The sequence below is a fragment of the Physeter macrocephalus genome, chromosome 2 (genome assembly GCF_002837175.3).
Source record: "Physeter macrocephalus isolate SW-GA chromosome 2, ASM283717v5, whole genome shotgun sequence".
NCBI classification, from domain to species: Eukaryota; Metazoa; Chordata; class Mammalia; order Artiodactyla; family Physeteridae; genus Physeter; species Physeter macrocephalus.
The window spans coordinates 113,331,263-113,352,765 of NC_041215.1; the positions used below are offsets into that span (position 1 = coordinate 113,331,263).

At 37.7% G+C, this 21,503-nt stretch overlaps 1 protein-coding gene across 1 annotated transcript in view; it reads left to right on the forward strand.

Moving 5' to 3' along the window:
* CPS1 (carbamoyl-phosphate synthase 1) overlaps positions 1 to 21,503 on the forward strand; it is a 149,747-nt gene that overhangs the window by 104,263 nt on the left and 23,981 nt on the right. Inside the window, exons 26-30 of the mRNA XM_024124648.1 lie at positions 5,536 to 5,730; positions 6,151 to 6,218; positions 7,895 to 7,970; positions 13,612 to 13,689; positions 16,118 to 16,225. Coding sequence (XP_023980416.1) covers positions 5,536 to 5,730; positions 6,151 to 6,218; positions 7,895 to 7,970; positions 13,612 to 13,689; positions 16,118 to 16,225 — 525 coding nt within the window. The remainder of the gene's footprint in view (positions 1 to 5,535; positions 5,731 to 6,150; positions 6,219 to 7,894; positions 7,971 to 13,611; positions 13,690 to 16,117; positions 16,226 to 21,503) is intronic.

Genomic DNA, 21,503 nt, shown 5'->3' on the forward strand with positions numbered 1-21,503 from the left:
TCTACATGCAGGTACTGTGAAGGCAACATGAGATTTGTAGTTGAGATCACATTGTCAAGTATTAAGTATTGTGCTAGAACAATGTGATGATTTTATTATTGTGAAGAAAAATATAGACAAATTTAAGATTGATGTATCATCATGTTTTTCTATCAATATTTAGGCCTGGCCTACTAATATTGTAATATAATGAAACTAAACCATTAGGTAGAATATATACAATTTTTAGTTCTCTCTCTGACCTGATTTTTCTAATGATTTTTTAATTCATTTTAGACACATAAGTGGGGATCAAAACAAGTACATTCTGTAAATATTTCTTGAATACCTTTTAAAAATCAGGTTCAGCAGGATAGAGAGCTATAAAACCAGGTCCCTACCTTTAAGACATTAAAATAAAACTGGAATCCATGACGTAATATGTAAAAAGTTACATAATTGTTTTAAAAATGTTAACAAGCATTACAAGCAATAGCAGCAGGCATTTTACACATAATTAATTATTTCCCCATGAAATGGTTTAAGGAAAGATGAAAAACTTCTACAACTGCCTTTGGATGCAGTTACATATGGATGATAATGAGGTCCTTTTATTATAACTGAATTCAGTATGATAGAAATAAATAAATTGGCCCTTATTTGAAGCTAACTGGTTTTTATGGTGCTACTATATATAATAAGGTAATTGTAAATGTTATGTTGAAGAACATAAGAACAATATGCCATTGATGTATTCTTTAAACTACCCCACAAGAAATGTTATATATCATATGCACATATCATACACATATGTACATATATTTGTGTATGTGTTTCCTTGTATAAGGTTGCTGTGTCTCCTCACAGCAGGCTTTATAAGCATTGTCTCTCATACCGGGTGTGCCTCAACCTTCAGAAGGCTGCCCTTATTCGACCTCGGATGCCCGTAGAGATTCTGAAGTCACTGAGGCATTCAGCTGTAAATCTGCGGAAAATTGGAAGCACGTCTAAACTTATTTAAAAGCACACATTTGAGTCACTTAGGAGGGCCATAGGCTTTCCCAAGGATACATAGCTACATGGGATGATAGAAAGTATGATAGGTCCCTTGGTCCAGGTCTCTTGGTCTACTTCACGACCAAGCCTGTTTCCATGGAATCAAAGAAGCACCTCTAAAGAAAACATTAAGGGGAAGTCAGAAAAGTGACATGGCCTGTGAGTAAAGCAGGCTGCTTTGGTGGGAGGTCTTGATCAGAAGTTGAGTGAGAGGAGATACTAGAAATGCCAAAATCTCCTTCCCACTTGTTCTTTTTTTTTTTTTAAAGAGAAAATGTTATAGCAATATATCCCTTTGGCTGCAGACATTTTTTTAAAACTTTATAAAGAGCAACCCTTTAAACTGAAGTCACTAATTCCTTATGATTGTGCTCATGAGTTCTGCTCCCTGAGAAGAGATTTGTATTTTTATGTTTTATGTTTTGGTGTGTGAGTGTGGTACATATATATAATGGAATATTACTCAGCCATAAAAAGGAATGAAATTGAGTCATTTGTAGAGATGTGGATGGATCTAGAGGCTGTCATACAGAGTGAAGGAAGTCAGAAAGAGAAAAACAAATATATATTAACACATATATGTGGAACCTAGAAAAATGGTACAGATGAACCGGTTTGCAGGGCAGAAGTTGAGACACAGATGTAGAGAACAAACGTGTGGACACCAAGGGGGGAAAACCGTGGTGGGGTGGGGATGGTGGTGTGCTGAATTGGGCATTTGGGATTGACATGTATACACTGATGTGTATAAAATGGATGACTAATAAGAATCTGCTATATAAAAAAATAAGTAAAATAAAATTCAAATATTCAAAACAAAAAAAAAAATACCAGGCAACATATTTGACACCTTATGGTGTCCCTGTCTGATTTGAGTCCCGATTATACAATTTTTCTTGCTTTTATGATGTATAATTTACTGGATCATACCCCATAGATATGTACTCTGCTTAATGATTTAATTCTCCTATTTTTAACACCTAATACCATATGTATATGTAGACAGTGGTACCTCTGTACCACAACTTGAGTTAAGTGAATGAAAGAGTGACAGACATTAATTAGTGACAGGCAAAACCCATCAGGTAATGTATCACTCTAAACCAGGATTGGGGTTCATTCCTAGCATTTGGTTTAATTGTAATTAAATATAAGCTTAAGATTCTGTCTGAAATGCTAAAAATGTTTTACTAAAATGCAAATTACTAAAAAATAATGCATGATCAACCTCACTGACAGAATACAAATAGTGGAGGCTTGTAAATTAGAGATAATACATGAAATTACAAAAATCAAGGCTATTTTTTGATGAAGTAAATGCTATTTCTGTTAGCAAGAGAAGTTTTCTTACATTGTACTCTGTCAATAATACAGCATTTAATTTGGTTATAAAAATAAGGACTGACCAAAGTGATTAGTGTCTAAGGGAAACTGAGATGTTCTCAAATAAATTTGAAGAATTTTCTTTTCATTCCTCACTGCTAAAAATAAATTTCAGCTTAAAGATTATTTCAGAAAGGTTTTTGTGCAGTGATACCTTAGCTTTGTGATATCAGGTTTAAAAAACTAAGAAACTAAGCTGGGTAAAAATACTACAAACAAATCTAGGTAACATCGGTAGAACTTTGGGACACTAATGGAATTACTTTAGGCCTAAAGTATTTGGAAATCTGGGAAACAAATCTGAATTTTAGAATATTTTATTTCAGAAAGTTACTTGCAACTATTTGTGTGATTGTATCAATATGTATGATAATAATTTATCTGTGTGGGATACCAGCTTCTCTTCCCTAAGTCCCTACAAGTTCTGTGCTTGGAGTTGGGGACAATTTAAGATAAAATTCTTCCACAAAACTCTCGTCTGTTAACTTCATCCCATAAATGTTCTCTTCTACTGAATTCTCTTTGCTGTACAGACAAAACCTGCACAAACCATCACACCGTTACTCTAAAACATTCCTATGGATGTGATTTGTCTCCCAAATGATGGTCTTTATTTCTGGAGGTCAATGACGAGAATTGGGTTTTGCAGTGAATGTTTCTCTATCTACCACTTTCCAGAAAGAGTGTTTTAGAAATTGCTCTTCTACTAACTTCTAACATTCACTACCTTTGAAACCAGCCAGAAAAACAGGATTAGCTTCAGATTCAAAGATTTGGTATATTAGGTAAGCATAACTGCTTTACAATATGTAGAATTGAGTTCAAGTAAGCCTGTATTTGCTAGATAAGAAAAATGGGCAAGTCATTTCACCTTCACCAAGCCTCAGTTTATTTAACTGCAAAATGGGGATAGTAATAACTGCCTCAAAGTGATACCATGACCATGAAAGTCAAAACATCTTCTAGGGTATATAGTAATGTACTTAATAAATAGTAGCAGTGCATATTATTATTGTTTTTAAATTTGTAGCTTTATTGAAAAATAAAAATCAATTCCATAGAGTTATTTTTGAAAATATTGATATATTTATTACTTAGAGCCTTTTTATTCAACTCTAAGTACCTATTTAGTCCAATTGACTCTGATATTTGCTAACTGGCTACTTCTCCCTTAATTTTCGAATTTATTTTGAAGGCTTTCACATAAGAGACTTTTCTATATATTTAACTGAGGAATTAGTTTCTAGGCTTCTAAAATATTAATGCTGCTAATAAACTAAAAATAATAAGCAAATAAAACTACTATAGTTAAGAGAATAATATTTATTAAAGGTTTTGCAAAAAATGGATATTGAACATAAAAATGGACGATAAAAGCAGTTTAAGTGTACTTATAAATATTCAGAAATGTGGACTGTTATTTTCCATAATGTTTACAATGAATTTAAGCACTCAATTGCAGGGTGTTTGCTTAGGCAGTACATAATTTCTCTTATCAGAGAGAAATGAGCTTCATCCCTTTAAAAAAATATTTCAGAATAATTTCAAATAATGACAAAATACATTTGGCACCTATGTATTACTTCAGCAACATTCATTAGTAGGTCATCAAAGCAAACACAAATTATGCCCAGATCAATGGCCTATCAGATTTTGTAATATTTTCTAATATAAATAATAATGTCTTATTTATAACTTATAATGTAGTAACACCTTTAATGTTTATTATCTTATTTGATCTACATACGTAGGAACCTTATGAAGTAGGCAGGTATTATCCTAATTTTACAGACAAGAAGATTGAACCTCAGGGAGAGTTTCCCGGAGGGAACCAAGAAGAGGAGGGACTTCTAAGTCCAAACCCAATTCCCCACCCTCCCTCTTTGGCTCACCCTCACCTCTATACCAAGAGTCTCAAGAAAATGTGAGATTTGGTGGGCTTTTAAGAAAAAAATCTTGGCGTTTTGACTGCTCATAGGAGATTAAGTTTAACGATTCAGGGACTGCTTATAAGGCAAATAGTAAGGAAGTAGGAATTAAAATGAGTTCTGGGTACTGTAGACAGGTACCAAGCAGCAGTAAAGGAGACAGGATGTCACAATGAGAGGTATGATTTAGACTGGACTTTAGGGATGGTTAGAAAATTGATAAGGGAAAGGAGAAGGGAGAAAGGAAACAGGCAGGGAAAGATTACGTGGAGGTGAGAAAGCTTGCTGGTGGGGATGCGCGAAGGTGGGGACGGTGAGTAGGTGGTTTTCCTGGGGCTGACAGGAGCGTCATAGATGAGGTTGGAAAGTCCTGATGGCCCCAGGGGTAATGAGTTAACACTATATCCTTTAGGCAAAGGAAACCTTTGGAGAACTCCGAGTATAGGAGTAACTTGGTGAAGCGGTCTTTTTTATTTTTTTATTTTTTGCCGAACGCGGGCCTCTCACTGCTGTGGCCTCTCCCGCTGCGGAGCACAGGCTCCGGACGCGCAGGCTCAGCGGCCATGGCTCACGGGCCCAGCCGCTCCGTGGCACGCGGGATCCTCCCAGACCGGGGCACGAACCCGTGTCCCCTGAATCGGCAGGTGGACTCTCAACCACTGCGCCACCAGGGAAGCCCCCGAAGCCCCCGAAGCAGTCTTTTGAATGATTAATCTGAATGTGAAGTGCTGGGGTGGAGAGGAACTGCAGAGGGGAATGTTAAAAGGAGAGATCTGTATCCGTTTAAGAAATTACAAGAGTAGTTCAAGAATTCGTTGATTATAATGTAAAGTACAGGATGGAAATGTTCATTGACTTGATTTTCTTTTAATTGCCACGCATGCAAATGTCACACGTTTACATGCAGTTGTATGGAAGTCGTGCACGGTAATCACGTGTAGTTTTAGGGGAGTCTTACATGGTTATCATGTGTAATTGTGTGGGAGTCTTACAAAGATTTTAGCAGGTAAGTGCCTGGAAAGTCAGGACTAAATCCGTTTACCTCTTTGTGGCATAACAATATATCCATTGATGGGAATAATGAAAATATCACAGTCATGTTCATTCAGCATTCTCAGAAGGGAAACAGAGGCAGTATCAGCACAGTTGTTCATTATCCAGTGGCTGATATCGAGGACATATTTTTCAGGCATGTGGTGGCTGTATCATATCAGTCGGGGGCCAGATTCCAAACAACCTGGCAGTCCCCCTGTACAAGAACGGCGTCAAGATCATGGGCACGAGCCCTCTGCAGATCGACAGGGCTGAGGATCGCTCCATTTTCTCAGCTGTCTTGGATGAGCTGAAGGTGTCTCAGGCACCATGGAAAGCGGTTAACACTTTGGTAAGGAGAGAAACACGAGTCTGTTTTTAATGTTCCATTTTGAAGAGTCATAACCTGAATGTTAACTACTGCAGATGCTAACTGCAGGGCAGAGAGAATGCACTATGCTTAGTGAATTTACTTTAAAGTTGCTGAATTTCCATGATTTCAGTTAAATGCTGGTTATAAATTGATCGGAGGATTCTCACTGATTCCAACAATGAAAAGAAGTTCAAACTATTTTTGAACTAGACTTGATATTTAGAATTAGAAACTAGAAACTTTATGTATTTTGGTGTCCAGTTTACATTGTAATGGTGTCTTTTGAGAGAAAGAATAAAAGGAGTTGAGTTACCACTTGTTCTAACGATACCATTCCGCATTTTTATTGAATATTTTAAACTATTCATGCATTTTGTTGTTGTTGTTTCTATTAACTAGAATGAGGCATTGGAATTTGCGAAGTCAGTGGGCTACCCCTGCTTGTTGAGACCTTCCTATGTTTTGAGGTAATATATTGTTTTCTAAAACTATTATTTAAAAAGTCAGGAGACACAGAACTGCGTTCTGTATGCTAACAGCACTAGGCTTTGATGTGTAGTAATTTGTAAATCCATCGACAATCCCCATACCAACACAGCCAGAGTGAAGACCTGTGCACAGTTCTTCAGCCTAATGCTTTTCCTTCAGGGAGTGACAACACAGTGTCTCCAATCCTACATCTTAGAAGCATGGCTTAGGGCATCTCCTTGCCAAATGGAGGAGGATAGTTTTACATTAGAGAAGAGGACAATTTAAAAAACCAAAGAGCAAAAACAAAACAAAACAAGCTTGGGATATCTCTCACCAGCATCTGTTCTCTGATACCCAGAAATGACAGCTTATCTTTGACTGTTGTCAGCACCTTCTGATGGTGCCTATGGTTTGAATTTTTTTTTTTTTTTGAGATCAGATTTTTTAAATAAATGAATTACAATGTTGGAGTACATGGACAGTGTCTTTTATAATAAACTTTGAAACTAAGTTCTGTCATCAAAGGAGAAGTTGTCAATTGTCACTCTCTTCAGATATTACCACATGTAAAGAGCTACTTCACTGAACAGGGGATAATAAGAGAAACGTAATTTGTTGTGCACAATTTGAACGTGTAAATGAAATGTGAGATGGGATCCTTTAAAATAATGAAAAATTTCAAGTGAGGTGGCAAACTTTCCTTTTTCTTTAAGTGGCATTTTGTGTCAACCACAGTCCAATACTACTGCTTCTCTGAGGTATTAATGTAAGTTAATTTAAACAACACAGGCATTTAAGGGGGGATCGCTCTGACCACTGTGCTCCCTCACATCACTGCAATCCGTATCTTTCTTTTAGTTCTCTATACTGTGAATTATCAGCGTCATTAGGACCCTAGCCTTCATGTCTTAAATAGATAAAGAAATTGAAAGCTCTTCAAGCATAAAATTTGCAATATAGTAGAAAAGGTAAAGAAAAAGTTACTTTTAAAAGAGAGTGGAAAGTGATATTTTTCTTCCTTATTTCTTCCCTTCTGCTTAGTCTTCCTTCATTCCTCCCCTCCCATCCCACTCTGAAAATGCCAAAATTCAGAGTAAATTGATTTCAGGTAGTATTCTTTCTCAAGAATTTGAAAGAACACAACCGAATACATTTCAGTCAGATACTGTACATTATATTTGCAAATGTTACTAAAAATTTGATTCTTTAGTAACCCAGCTGAGATAGTAGAATGACCTGCTTTGACAGCATACTTGTGGGTTAAGATCAGCTATGGGTAATGAACTCTGAAGACACAAGTTTAGAAAGCTATATCCTGGGATGAATCCTGTTACAGTATAAGTGTTACCTGGAACCAGAAGAGAGTTAAAACAATAAATCAGAAAGGATGAACCTTGGGGATGTGCCATCGCTAAGAGCTGCCATGGTTCTCTTTGGGCATTATCACATGTCTCACCCCACTTCCTCATCCCCAACTTTGGGGACTTTTTACTTTGGTTGATTGTCCTGTTTATTACATACAGTCTCAATGTAGAAAGAGACACCTTCTTACTTAGCCTAGTCTGGAACTAGAGGTTGCCTGGAACTGTTCTGAGAAGCAATCAATTCTAGCATGCTTTACTTCTGAAGTGGTAAAAGAAACTGACCTCTTTTTTTCCCCCTCCTTACCTAGTGGGTCTGCCATGAATGTGGTATTCTCCGAGGATGAGATGAAAAAATTCCTAGAGGAGGCCACTAGAGTCTCTCAGGTAGTGTCCTATTTCCTTCTGGTGACTTTTACCTTTTCTGTAAATTGCTACCTTGTTTTTATGTTGTTTTTCTTTGCATAGGATGTTGTTATGATGTTTTTCTTCTACCCATTATAGTCCTAAATATAGAAATGAGAAAACATATATGCATTTAATTATATTTGGATCCTTAGAGTTAGTGGAAGAAGAGGAAGACCAGTGAATATTTGCTCGGAACAGAGATTTATACGATTTTAGTCTCCAAGAGCAAGGCTGCATAAGCACAAACTTGTCGGTTAAGGAGTTAGATGCTGGTCAAGTTATCCATGGGATTCCCAGCCTCAGGGGCAGCCCAAACATTGTCATCGCAAACAAGTGAAGGCATCCCTGGTTTTTAATTCTCATACCTGGAGAGACTCTCTTTGCCTTAGTCAATCCTGCAACTTCAATAGTAAATCCCCTCACTCACCTATTGATTTTTTTCATTTTGGTACATTCCATTCGTAAGTTAATAAAAATGTTTGTGATTCTGTGTTCACTCAACCAGCTTTCTCCACTGCCCTAGCTTTTACTTTCTCCTTCGGCGTTACCTCAGTGTAATCCATTTAAGATTTACCCAGTGGGGTTATTGATCTGCAAACCTTGTACTGTAGAGGATAAAAGTAATGTTTTCTTTTTAAAAGCTTTCAAAAGCTAGATAGGGCTAAAAGAAAAAAAAAAAGGAGAGAGAGAGAGAGAAAAACACAACTCATAGAGAAGAGTTTGATGTTAGGCAAGTGGAGTTGGGAGGGAGCCAAAGAGTGAAATCAGAGGCATTTGAAAGAGGAATAAAGAGCATGGATGGTTCCTGCACACATGAAGCGGGGCTTCGTTTCTGCATGGCAGTTGCTCCCTAAGGAAATTTGGTCAGTGAAAAGAGTGCATAAGGATAAAGAGTGAGAAGAGACAGAGTATAAAAAAGAAACCAAGTGGATTTTGAATTCACTTGTGTGTGAAAGTCAGATAAATGAGGAGGCACTCTCTCCAAATGGCCAGTTTTCGTGAATGTGCTCTGGAGTGAGATCCTGTCCTCTTCTCTGTCTCACTCCCTGCAAGGGGTCCTGCCAAACTCATCTTTTGAGAAACCAGCAGCCTGACCCAGCTGGTCTCATGTGAGTGATGAGGCACGTGTTCTCTGTCTGGGACGGTGGATCTTATAGGGCCTCTAGTTGGTAGAATATTTTTAAAATATTTTTTTCTGCTAGCAGGTGGATAGAATCCTTACAGGGCCAAAGTTTTATAATAGAGGTGTCTTAATGGAGTACTTCTGGTTCAAGTCTCCCCATCAAACTACAGCAGAATCTGGGATTCTCAATTCAGTGAATCTAGAGTAAAACTAGCCCCCATTAATCATTGATCTATTTATGTATCCATTCATATTTAGCACCTGCTATATAACGACATTGTTCTCAGTATCAGGGGTTACATTCATGAAAAGGTAGTCTCACAGAGGACTCTCTTTACTGGGGACATCAGACATCAAATAATTATAATTAAATATAATGAGCATTGCAAAAGAGAAAATACATGATGTTGAAGGAGAGTGTAAAAGTATCGGGGTCCAGTCCCTGAAGAAGGGACTTTTAAATTGATTCCAAATGGTTGATTCAGAGTTAAAAGGTTTACATCGTGGGTGTGAGTAGGAAGAAAGAACAGCATATGTAAAGGCCTGAAGCTGAGAAAGAGCATGGAGTTTCTAGAAACCGATAAAGCATTCACTTATATGGCTAGGTTGCCAAACATGGTGGGGAGTGTTGATTATAACGATGGTGGAAAAGCAGAAAGACAAGGAGCAGATAAAGAGAACCTTGTCAGTTATTATACTGAGGCGGATTTTAGTCATATTTTCTGAATACTGAATCACTATGCTGTATACCTGAAGCTAACAAAATAGTGTAAATCAACTATACTTCAACTAAAAAAAAAAGAGCAATTGAAAGTTAAAAAAAAAAGATCACTCTTCTGTAGTATAGAGAGTAAAATCTGGGACAAGTCTGAATTCATGGAAGGAGGTTGGGGACTGTTGTGTAGCTCAGGGTAGAGATGACAGTGCCTTGGATCAGAGTAATGGTAGTAAAGATGGAGAGAAGTGCATGTGTTCTAGAAATATTGAGAATGTGTATTGAGGTTGTGAATGGATGGAGGTGGAGGGTCAGAGAGGATAAGAGATGATTCTTGAGTTTCTGGCTTAGACAGCTGGATGGACAGTGGTACCATTTATTGAAACAAGGAACACTTAAGGGAGAAATTTTAGAGGGGGAAATCATATATGTAATATTTGACCTTTTGAATGTGAGGTGCCTGTGAGAAGTCCAAGTAGAGATGTTCTGAAAGCAGAGGGTTATGTACAATTGGAATTGAAGATCAAGATCGTGGCTAAAGACAGAGATGTAGATATAGACTTGGAAGTCAATAGCATATCATTGTAATTGAAGTTTTGAGATTGGAAGCAATCACCTGGGGTAGTACAGAGGAAAAGGAACAGTTAAGACAGAGATGAAAGGAATACTGGCATTTAACGGCTGAGCAGGGAAGAAAGAACCACAAAGGAGCCTGAGAAAGAAGTATGAAAAGGTGATCATGGACACCTAAGGAAAGATGTACTTTAAGAGGGCCAACAATGTATAATGTTGCTGAAAGACTGAAATTTATTAAGAAATTTTCTTCCTCAACATATTAAGGGCTATTTCATAAATGTGTTCAACTGGCCAGGATGGAGGATGCTGTTGTTGCCCCCCTCAGATCCCTTTACCTGTGGGAGCACCCATCCCCCAACTGCTGTGGTAGCTGATGACACCTCCCAGCTATACTTCTCAGGATAAGTATTCTCAGTCAAATGGGAGCCTCTGTCAACCAGGAGGCAAGATCCCTCACCTTACCACCACGCTCAAAACGCTGGAAAATGACTGCCCTTTGCCTCAAGTGGGACTTACTCTGTGCTGCAACTCAGAGCTCCCTCTGTGGTAAGGCCAAATCCAGTCCCCTCTGAGACCACGCACTTCCTATTTTTTCCTGCTGCCCCATCCTGCTTTTCTCACTCCCTCAGTAAATCACTTGAACAAGAACCCCTGTCTTAGGCTTGGCTAGAGAGACTAAGACAGCTGTTAAACTTTATCTTTGTTTGCAGTTATATTGTTATTATAATATATGGAAAAATTCCCACGTAAGTCTCAACACAGCTCTACCAGGCCTGCCAACAGTAAACATCCAATATTTTAAAAAAGAGGAAACAGAGATGAAAAAGATTTTCCATGTCTGATAGGCCTTTGAAGAAAAGGAAGTGGGGAAAATTTCTTCATTTAATAATAAATTTAAGAAGAGAGAAGCTTATTTATGGCTTGAGACATTGGTTATTTTGAATTTTTTTGCAAAATTCACTTCTATTTAAAATGTTCTGTAAAAGGAGATAAGATATATTACATTTTTTTAACTTTTTATTTTATATTGGAGTATAGTCGATTAACAATGTTGTGATAGTTTCAGATGCACAGCAGTAGGACTCAGCCATACATATACAGGTATCCATTCTCCCCCAAACTCCCCACCCATCCAGGCTGCCACATAACCTTGAGCAGAGTTCCCTGTGCTATACAGTAGGTCCTTTTCGGTTGTCCATTTTAAATACAGCAGTGTGTACATGTTGATCCCAAACTCCCTGACTATCCCTTCCCCCCATCCTTCCTCCCTGGTAACCATAAGTTCGCTCTGTAAGTCTGTGAGTCTGTTTCTGTTTTGTAAATAGGCTCATTTGTATCATTTCTTTTTAGATTCCACATGTAAGGGATATCATACAATATTCCTCTTTCTCTGTCTTACTTCAGTCAGTATGACAGTCTCAAGGTCTATCCATGTTGCTGCAAATGGCATTATTTCATTCTTTTAATGGCTGAGTAACCTTCCATTGTATAAATATACCACATCTTCTGTATCCATTCATCTGTCAATAGACATTTAGGTAGCTTCCATGTCTTGGCTATTGTAAACAGTGCTGCAGCGAACATTGGAGTGCGTGTATCCTTTTGGGCCATCTTCTTCTCCAGGTATATGCCCAGGAGTGGGATTGCAGGGTCATACGGTAGCTCTATTTTTAGTTTTTTAAGGAACCTCCATCCTGTTCTCCGTAGTGGCTGTACCGATTTACATTCCCACCAACAGTGTAGGAGGGTTCCTTTCTCTCCACACCCTCTGCAGTATTTATTTTCTGTGGATTTTTTGTTGATAGCCATTTTGACTGGTGTGAGGTGATATCTCATTGTAGTTTTGATTTGCATTTCTCTAATAATTAGCGGTGTTGAATATCTTTCCATGTGCCTCTTGGCCATCAGTATGTCTTCTTTGGAGAAATGTCTATTTAGGTCTTCTGCCCATTTTTTGATTGGGTTGCTTCTTTTGATGATATTAAGCCTCATGAGCAGTTTGTAAATTTTGGAGACTAATCCCTTGTCAGTCACATCATTTGCAAATATTTTCTCCCAATCTGTAGGTTTTCTTTTCATTTTGTTTATGGTTTCCTTTGCTGTGCAAAAGCTTTTGAATTTAATTAAGTCCCATTTGTTTATTTTTGCTTGTATTTTAGATATATTATATTTAACACATATGCATAAGATGATAAACTCCAAGGTAGTGGCCAAAAGGAGTTTGTGTTCAGAGCAAAAAGACATGTTCAGAGAAGCCTTCAGGGAGGAGGTGGCATTGGAGCTAGGCCTTGAAGGATGGGTTGAAATTCGAAAGATGAAGCTGAGGAGAGAAGGTGGAGTGCATTTGTGGAAGAGAGGCATGGAGACAGGTAAAGGCAGGGTCTGGTAAGAAAACAGCAAGTAGTGCCAGTTGCTGGTGCCTGGAGCAGGGGAGAAGAGATGCCTAAACCCTGGAGGCCTTCATTCTACCACTTCTTTTAGTCTGGAAAAGCACCTAGTGATCAAGCTGCGGAGGGCATTGCAGCACTGTCGTGAGGAACTGAGTGTGGGAAGAACATCAAGAATAATAAGGGGTCTGAAACAGCTGAGAGGGGGAGAACATTTTAAGATTTATATAGAAAACTGTTTGATTTTGCAGTTACAAATGTCACCTTTAGAAGTGATTTAAAGCATGTCAATTCCATGTAAATAATTCCATCTTTAGCCTGATAAAACTGAAACAAAATGCTGCTCTCCTTCTAAGTTCATTCACAATTCTCATACAGAGAACTAACTGAGGGCATTGTAGTGCTTGGAAAAGATAAGTGTAGGAAGAGAGAAAAAACCTGAAGCAATACTGATATATAATTATAAATAAAATGAGAGATATTTATAACTCTGGAGACAGAAAAGGAACCTGATTCTGCCCTCTCCTTAGCCTCCTCTTTTCTCTAACTCACCTAGAAGTCGATATTTGAAATTTCAAAACTCATGTTCAATTCACTGAGAACTGAAAACTGGAGAAAGATTTCCTCTTCCTCACTGTTAGCAGAGAATGACCGTGTTCTTACCAAACAGACTGGCTAATGAGTTTGTGTAGTATGTTGAGCATTGTTGTTGTTTTTTTCAAGTATTGCCGTGGTACTGACTTAAGGTACACGATTTACTTGACCCCATACATGTAATTTCAGCTAAAGTTTCTGCCCTACTGTTTTCTTCGGTGACAGGAACACCCAGTGGTGCTGACAAAATTTATTGAGGGGGCCCGGGAAGTGGAAATGGATGCTGTTGGCAGAGATGGAAGAGTAAGTGCTTTATCTCCCACCCCCTATCCCTGCCTTCCCATCAGAATTTTTTTCTTGGCAATTTAGAAACGTAACTCAGATTAGAGTTCGTGATTTCTACAAAACAGGTCTCTAAAAATAATGGACAAGCTGCTCAGTCAAAAAAATTTGTTCCAATTCACTGACAATCCAGTTGATGTGTCATGGGTATCATATCTTCTGCTTTTCATACTGTTAGAATTTCTCTTTGATGATATTAAAAATTATCATCCTGTACTCATTCTTTTTGAATAGATTTTCTCTCTCATTTTCTTTTGTCCGTGTGTTTCCTTTTTTGTTTCAATGGGTATTAGAAAAACATCCAATACTTTTCTTTCTGAAGTTCCTAATTGAATCCCTAGTTTTTCCTCTGTCTTGATTTTTCCATCCTTCTCCTTTTTATTGGGTTGATAAAAGCAAAACTAAACAGAGTAGAGTGGGTAAAGATAATAACATAAAATTGGCTTACCATATCACATCTTGTATCACTAATACAATGAATGCCTCCAACTTCAGGGAGAAATGAAAGTATAAGAATTCTTTCCTTTAGTTTTCAAGCTGTACTAATAAGACATGTTAAAGCTTTTTTTGTTTCTTTGTTTTGGTCTTTTTTTTTTTTTTTTTTTTTTGTCTTCCAGATTAACAGTTCAAAGCAAGGTTGTTTCAAAAAAATACTATATATATAGTAAGGGTGACCTCTTATCCTATAATCTAGAGTTTAAGCACCCTTAGATATCATTTATTTCAACCCCTTACTCCCCAAGGATGAGAATTTTCTTCACAGCAACCATGGAAAGTGGTTATTTGCTTTCTGTTTAACTCTTTTAGTTATACAGAGCATAAAAAGTTGTAAGATGACGTATATATTTTTTGTTTTTGCTTTTACTTCTTGGACATCTAATATATTCCTTCTCTTGAGCTAAGGTCTGCTTCCTTAGAATTTTCATCCCTGGCCTGCTGGCCTCCAGAGTTATGAAGCATATGTATATTCTTTCCCACTTCAACATTTTATGTATTTGAGACTGAGGTATAAAATAAGAGGAATGTGATCATACCAGTATGGAAGTGGAGAATGTAAGACTGGCCTATAGACATTTATGTTTTTTCAAATATTGTGCTGGTAAAGTAATGCTGGTCTGTTGGCCTGATTTGGTTCCATTTTGCTAGGATATGCTCTTGCCCTAAGATTCTCTTAGACCTTGACCATTGCTTATCATCCTGGACTCCTTCTTTTGGAAGTGTTCCAGGTTATTCACATAACTTTTAAACAGTCACACTCAGAAATGGACCTAGTACTTCAGACATATTATAACTTTTTTTCAGAGTTCAGTGAGGTGTTGCCTCCCCATTTCTAGACAGTATAAAAAATTTGAGTGCTTACTCTGCACTAAATATCATGCCAGACACTGTTTTTGTGTTCTCTTTTATCCTTACAAACATTCTGTGAGGCAAATACCATTGTTACTCCTATCTTATCAGAAACCAAGGCTAAGGAGATAAAGTATCTCACCCAGGTCACAGAACTCATAAGTGACAGCAGGCTTTTGGGACTCAGATGTCACTCTGCTTTAAATCATCTATAAATCTGATAAACAAATCTTCACTGTAATTTATTTAAGTCTTTTACAGCCACCCAATTATTCTCCCCCACTCTCAGCTTTATCATTTTCCGAAGACACACATACTGTTAACATTCAGGTTATTGTGGTTGAGACCGTAAACTTTGCAATCTGACCGATAAGTGTTCAAAATCCTGACTTGGTCACATAGCAGTCACATGTACTTGGGTTATTTATTCTTATATTGCCTTGGTTTTCTTACCTCTAAAAGAGGACAAGAATATTTTCCTCCTGCTTCCTTCCTGTCTCAAGTTTCTGTTTAAAGATCTCTTGTAGGTGGCCAGTTAGCTCAGTTGGTTAGAGTGTGGTGCTGATAAAGATCTCTTGATCTTTAGATCTTACATTTTCTTTCTGATCCATCTAAGTTATGACATTTACCTAAGCTAGATATTGACCTCTCCCATCTTTTCTTTTCCAGTGTTTAAAACTTAACCTGGAAGGAAAAGATAAAGCTATCTCCAGTGCCCCCCAAATGCTTTAGTTTCCTATCCATTTTTAAAAGTCATTATGAGTTGGCTTAGTTGCCTTCTTTTCCTGGTATTAATACCTATTCTAATCAATGGAAGAGGGAGGTAAGCTCTCAGACACTCTCAGCTGCCCTTAGAGGTGATGTGTCACTGCACAGGGAGGCGTGGTGAGGCTACATGTGCACCTCTTTCTACTCTCATCAGATACTTAGCAAAGAAACTGCTCAATGCTGGAGGCATCTGTTAGAATTAAGGGGGATGGGTCGGGCAGTAGCTTCACTGAAGAAGAGCTGACACTTCTTTTGCAAATCTTATTTTGGCCAGGTCATCTCCCATGCCATCTCTGAACATGTGGAAGATGCAGGCGTCCACTCAGGAGATGCTACTCTGATGCTGCCCACACAAACCATCAGCCAAGGAGCCATTGAAAAGGTATTCATTTATAAATAAAACTGGAAGGGGGAAAAAGATTAAAAACATTTTTTTAATTGGGGCTGGATTGTGAAGGGTCTTTTTTTATTATGCATTTCCTTTTTCTTTGTTTATAAATTTATTTATTTAATTTATTTATTATTTTTGGTTGTGTTGGGTCTTTGTTGCTGTACGCAAGCTTTCTCTAGTTGCAGCGAGCGGGGGCTACTCTTTGTTGCAGTGCTCGGGCTTCTCATTGTGGCGGCTTCTCTTGTTGCGGAGCACAGGTTCTAGGCACGTGGGCTTCAGTAGTTGTGGCGCATGGGCTCTAGAACGCAGGCTTGGTAGTTGTGGCGCACGGGCTTAGTTGCTCTGTGGCATATGGGATCTTACTGGACCAGAGCTCAAACCCGTGTCCCCTGCATTGGCAGGCAGATTCTTAACCACTGTGACACCAGGGAAGTCCATTAAAAACATTTTTTTAACTAGGTAGCAATAGGACATGCCCCAGGTAAAATTTAATTTTGAGGGGAACTTCCTCCTCTGAGTCTGCTGGGTATTTTAAAGATGACAATTTCCTTCACGGCCCTTCACAGCCCATTTGGTTGTATGCTAGTGCAGTGGCTCTCTAACTGTACGCATCATAACCACCTGGGGGACTTGTTAAAATACAGGTTACAGGACTCCATCCCCAGTTTCTAAATCTTCTAAATCTGTAGTTCTGAGCAGGCCCCCAGAATCTGTATTTTTATCAAGTCCCAATGTGATGCTATTGCTGCTGGTCTGGGGACCACATTTGGATAACTACTGCTGCATATGATTCTAATGTTTGGGCCACTTACAGGTGAGCAGCATCTAAAGCAATATTTCTCAGTTAGAAGCAGGTATGCAGCAGTCACGTGAGAACTTAATAGAACCGATGTTTTCACTGTCTGCCCTTACCCTCACCTCAAACAGTACTTTATGATATGTCTCTTTCAAACCCTCTTTTGGAACCACTGCTTTAAAGACCTTTACAGTAATGATGACTCTGCCTCAGTACTCAATGTGCATTGCTAGGTGTTGTCTTTGAGACTGTCATCTTTTTTTTTTTTAATCAGTCAACACATGTTTATTTGTGTACATTTTTTTAACATCTTTATTGGAGTATAATTGCTTTACATTGTTGTGTTAGTCGCTGCTGTATAACAAAGTGAATAAGCTATACATATACATACATCCCCATATCCCCTCCCACTTGTGTCTCCCTCCCACACTCCCTCTCCCAGCCCTCTAGGTGGTCACAAAGCACCGAGCTGATCTAGCCGTCTATTTTACATTTGGTAGTGTATATATGTCCATGCCACTCTCTCACTTTGTTCCAGCTTACCCTTCCCCCTCCCCGTGTCCTCACGTCTATTCTCTACATCTGCGTCTTTATTCCTGTCCTGCCCCTAGGTTCTTCAGAAACTTTTTTTTTTTTACATTCCATATATATGTGTTAGCATACGGTGTTTGTTTTTCTCTTTCTGACTTACTTCACTCTGTATGAAAGACTCTAGGTACATCCACCTCACTACAAATCACTCGATTTCATTTCTTTTTATAGCTGAGTAATATTCCATTGTATATATGTGCCACATATTCCTTATACATTCATCTGTCGATGGACACTTAGGTTGCTTCCATGTCCTGGCTATAGTAAATAGAGTTGCAGTGAACATTGTGGTACATGACTCTTTTTGAATTATGGTTTTCTCAGGGTATATACCCAGTAGTGGGATTTCTGGGTCATATGGTAGTTCTGTTTTTAGTTTTTTAAGGAAACTCCATACTGTTCTCCATAGTGGCTGTGTCAATTTACATTCCCACCAATAGTGCAAGAGGGTTCCCTTTTCTCCACACCGTGTCGAGAGTTTATTATTTGTAGATTTTTGATGATGGCCATTCTGTGAGGTGATACCTCATTGTAGTTTTGATTTGCATTTCTCTAATGATTAGTACGTTTAGGTCTTTAATCATTTTGAGTTTATTTTTGTGTATGGTGTTAGGGAGTGTTCTAATTTCATTCTTTTATATGTAGCTGTCCAGTTTTCCCAGCACCACTTCTTGAAGAGGCTGTCTTTTCTCCATTGTATATTCTTTGCTCCTTTATCAAAGATATGCTGACCATAGGTGTGTAGGTTTATATCTGGGCTTTCTATCCTATCCCATTGATCTATATTTCTGTTTTTGTGCCAGTACCATACTATCTTGATTACTGACCTTTGTAGTATAGTCTGAAGTCAGGGAGCCTGATTCCTCCAGGACCGTCTTTCTTTCTCAGGATTGCTTTGGCTATTCAGGGTCTTTTGTGCTTCCATACAAATTGTGAAACTTTTTGTCCTAGTTCTGTGAAAAATGCCATTAGTGTATCCTGCTACTTTATCAGATTCATTGATTAGCTCTAGTAGTTTTCTGGTAGCAGCTTTAGGATTCTCTATGTATAGTATAATGTCATTTGCAAACAGTGACAGTTTTACTTCTTCTTTTCCGATTTGGATTCCTTTTATTTCTTTTTCCTCTCATTGCTATGGTTAATACTTCTAAAACTGTGTTGAATAAAAGCGGTGAGAGTGGGCAACCTTGTCTTGTTTCCTGATCTTAGAGGAAATGATTTCAGTTTTCCACCATTGAGAATGATGTTTACTGTGGGTTTGTCATACATGGCCTTTATTTTGTTGAGGGTGGTTCACTCTATGCCTACTTTCTGGAGAGTTTTTATCATAAATGGGTGTTGAATTTTGTCAAAAGCTCTTTTTGCATCTATTGAGATAATCGTATGGTTTTTCTCCTTCAATTTTTTAATATGGTGTATAACATTGATTGATTTGCATATATTGAAGCATCCTTGCATTCCTGGGCTAAACCCCACTTGATCATGGTGTATGATCCTTTCAATGTGCTGCTGGATTCTGTTTGCTAGTATTTTGTTGAGGATTTTTGCATCTATTGGCCTGTTGTTTTCTCTTTTTTTTTAACATCTTTGTCTGGTTTTGGTAACAGAGGGATGGTGGCCTCCTAAAATGAGTTTGGGAGTGTTCCTCCCTCTGCTATAATTTGGAAGAGTTTTAGAAGGATAGGTGTTAACTCTTCTCTAAATGCTTGATAGAATTCGCCTGTGAATCCATCTGGTCCTGGGCTTTTGTTTGTTGGAATATTTCTAATCACAGTTTCAATTTCAGTTCTTGTGATTGGTCTGTTCATATTTTCTATTTCTTCCTGGTTCAGTCTTGGAAGGTTATACCTTTCTAAGAATTTGTCCATTTCTTCCAGGTTGTGCATTTTATTGGCAAATAGTTAATTGTAGTAATCTCTCATGAGCCTTTGTATTTCTGCAATATCAGTTGTTACTTCTCCTTTTTCAATTCTAATTCTATTGAATTGAGTCTTCTCCCTTTTTTTCTTGATGAGTCTGGCAAATGGTTTATCAATTTTGTTTATCTTCTCAAAGAACCAGCTTTTTGTTTTATTGATCTTTGCTATTGTTTCCTTCATTTTTCTTTTTCATTTATTTCTATCTGATCTTTATGATTTCTTTCCTTCTGCTCACTTTGGGGGTTTTTTTGGTTCATCTTCCTCTAATTGCTTTAGGTGTAAGGTTAGTTTGTTTATTTGAGATGTTTCTTGTTTCTTGAGGTAGGACTGTATTACTGTAAACTTCACTCTTAGAACTGCTTTTGCTGCATCCCATAGGTTTTGGGCCACCGTGTTTTCATTGTCATTTGTTTGTAAGTATTTTTTGATTTCCTCTTTGATTTCTTCAGTGATCTCTTGGTTATTTAGTAGCATATTGTTTAGGCTCCATGTGTTTGTATTTTTTACAGATATTTTTCCTGTAATTTATATCTAGTTTCATAGCGTTGTGGTCAGAAAAGATACTTGATATGTTCTCAATTTTCTTAAATTTACCAAGGCTTCATTTGTGACCCATGATATGATCTATCTTGGAGAATGTTCCATGAGTACATTTAGATCTTACATTTTCTTTCTGAGAAGAAAGTGTATCCTGTTGTTTTTGGATGGAATGTCCTATAAATATCAAGTAAGTCCATCTTGTTTAATGTATCATTTAAAGCTTGTATTTCCTTATTTATTTTTATTTTAGTTGATCTGTCCATTGGTGAAAGTGTGGTGTTAAATTCCCCTACTATGTTTGTGTTACTGTCAATTTCCCCTTTTATGGCTGTTAGTATTTGCCTTATGTATTGAGGTGCTCCTAAGTTGGGTGCATAAATATTTATAATTGTTCTATCTTCTTCTTGAGTTGATCCCTTGAACATTATGTAGTGTCCTTCTTTGTCTCTTGTAATAGTCTTCATTTTAAAGTCTGTTTTGTCTGATATGAGAATTGCTACTCCAGCTGTCTTTTGATTTCCATTTGCATGGAATATCTTTTTCCATCCCCTCACTATCAGCCTGTATGTTTCCCAGGTCTGAATTGGGTCTCTTGTGGACAGCATTTTTACGGGTCTTGTTTTTGTATCCATTCAGCCAGTCTATGTCTTTTGGTTGGAACATTTAATCTGTTTACATTTAAGTTAATTATCGATATGTATGTTCCTATTACCATTTTCTTAGTTGTTTTGAGTTTATTATTGTAGGTCTTTTCCTTCTCTTGTGTTTCTTGCCTAGAGAAGTTCCTTTAGCATTTGTTGTAAAGCTTGTTTGGAGGTGCTGAATTCTCTTAGCTTTTCTTGTCTGTAAAAGTTTTAATTTCTCTGTTGAATCTGTATGAGATCCTTGATGGGTAGAGTAATCTTGGTTGCAAGTTTTTCCCTTCCATCACTTTAAGTATGTCCTGTCACTCCCTTCTGGCTTGCAGAGTTTCTTCTGAAGGTCAGCTGTTAACCTTATGGGGATTCCCTTGTATATTATTTGTTGCTTTTCCCTTGCTGCTTTTAATATTTTTTTCTCTGTATTTAATTTTTGATAGTTTGAGTAATATGTGTCTCGGCATGTTTCTCCTTAGATTTATCCTGTATGGGACTCTCTGTGCTTCCTGGACTTCTTTGACTATTTCCTTTCACATACTAGTGAAGTTATCAACTGTAATCTCTTCAAATATTTTCTCAGTCCCTTTTATTTCTCTTCTTCTGGGACCCCTATACTTGTCTTTTGATTTCCATTTGCATGGAATATCTTTTTCCATCCCCTCACTATCAGCCTGTATGTTTCCCAGGTCTGAATTGGGTCTCTTGTGGACAGCATTTTTACGGGTCTTGTTTTTGTATCCATTCAGCCAGTCTATGTCTTTTGGTTGGAACATGTAATCTGTTTA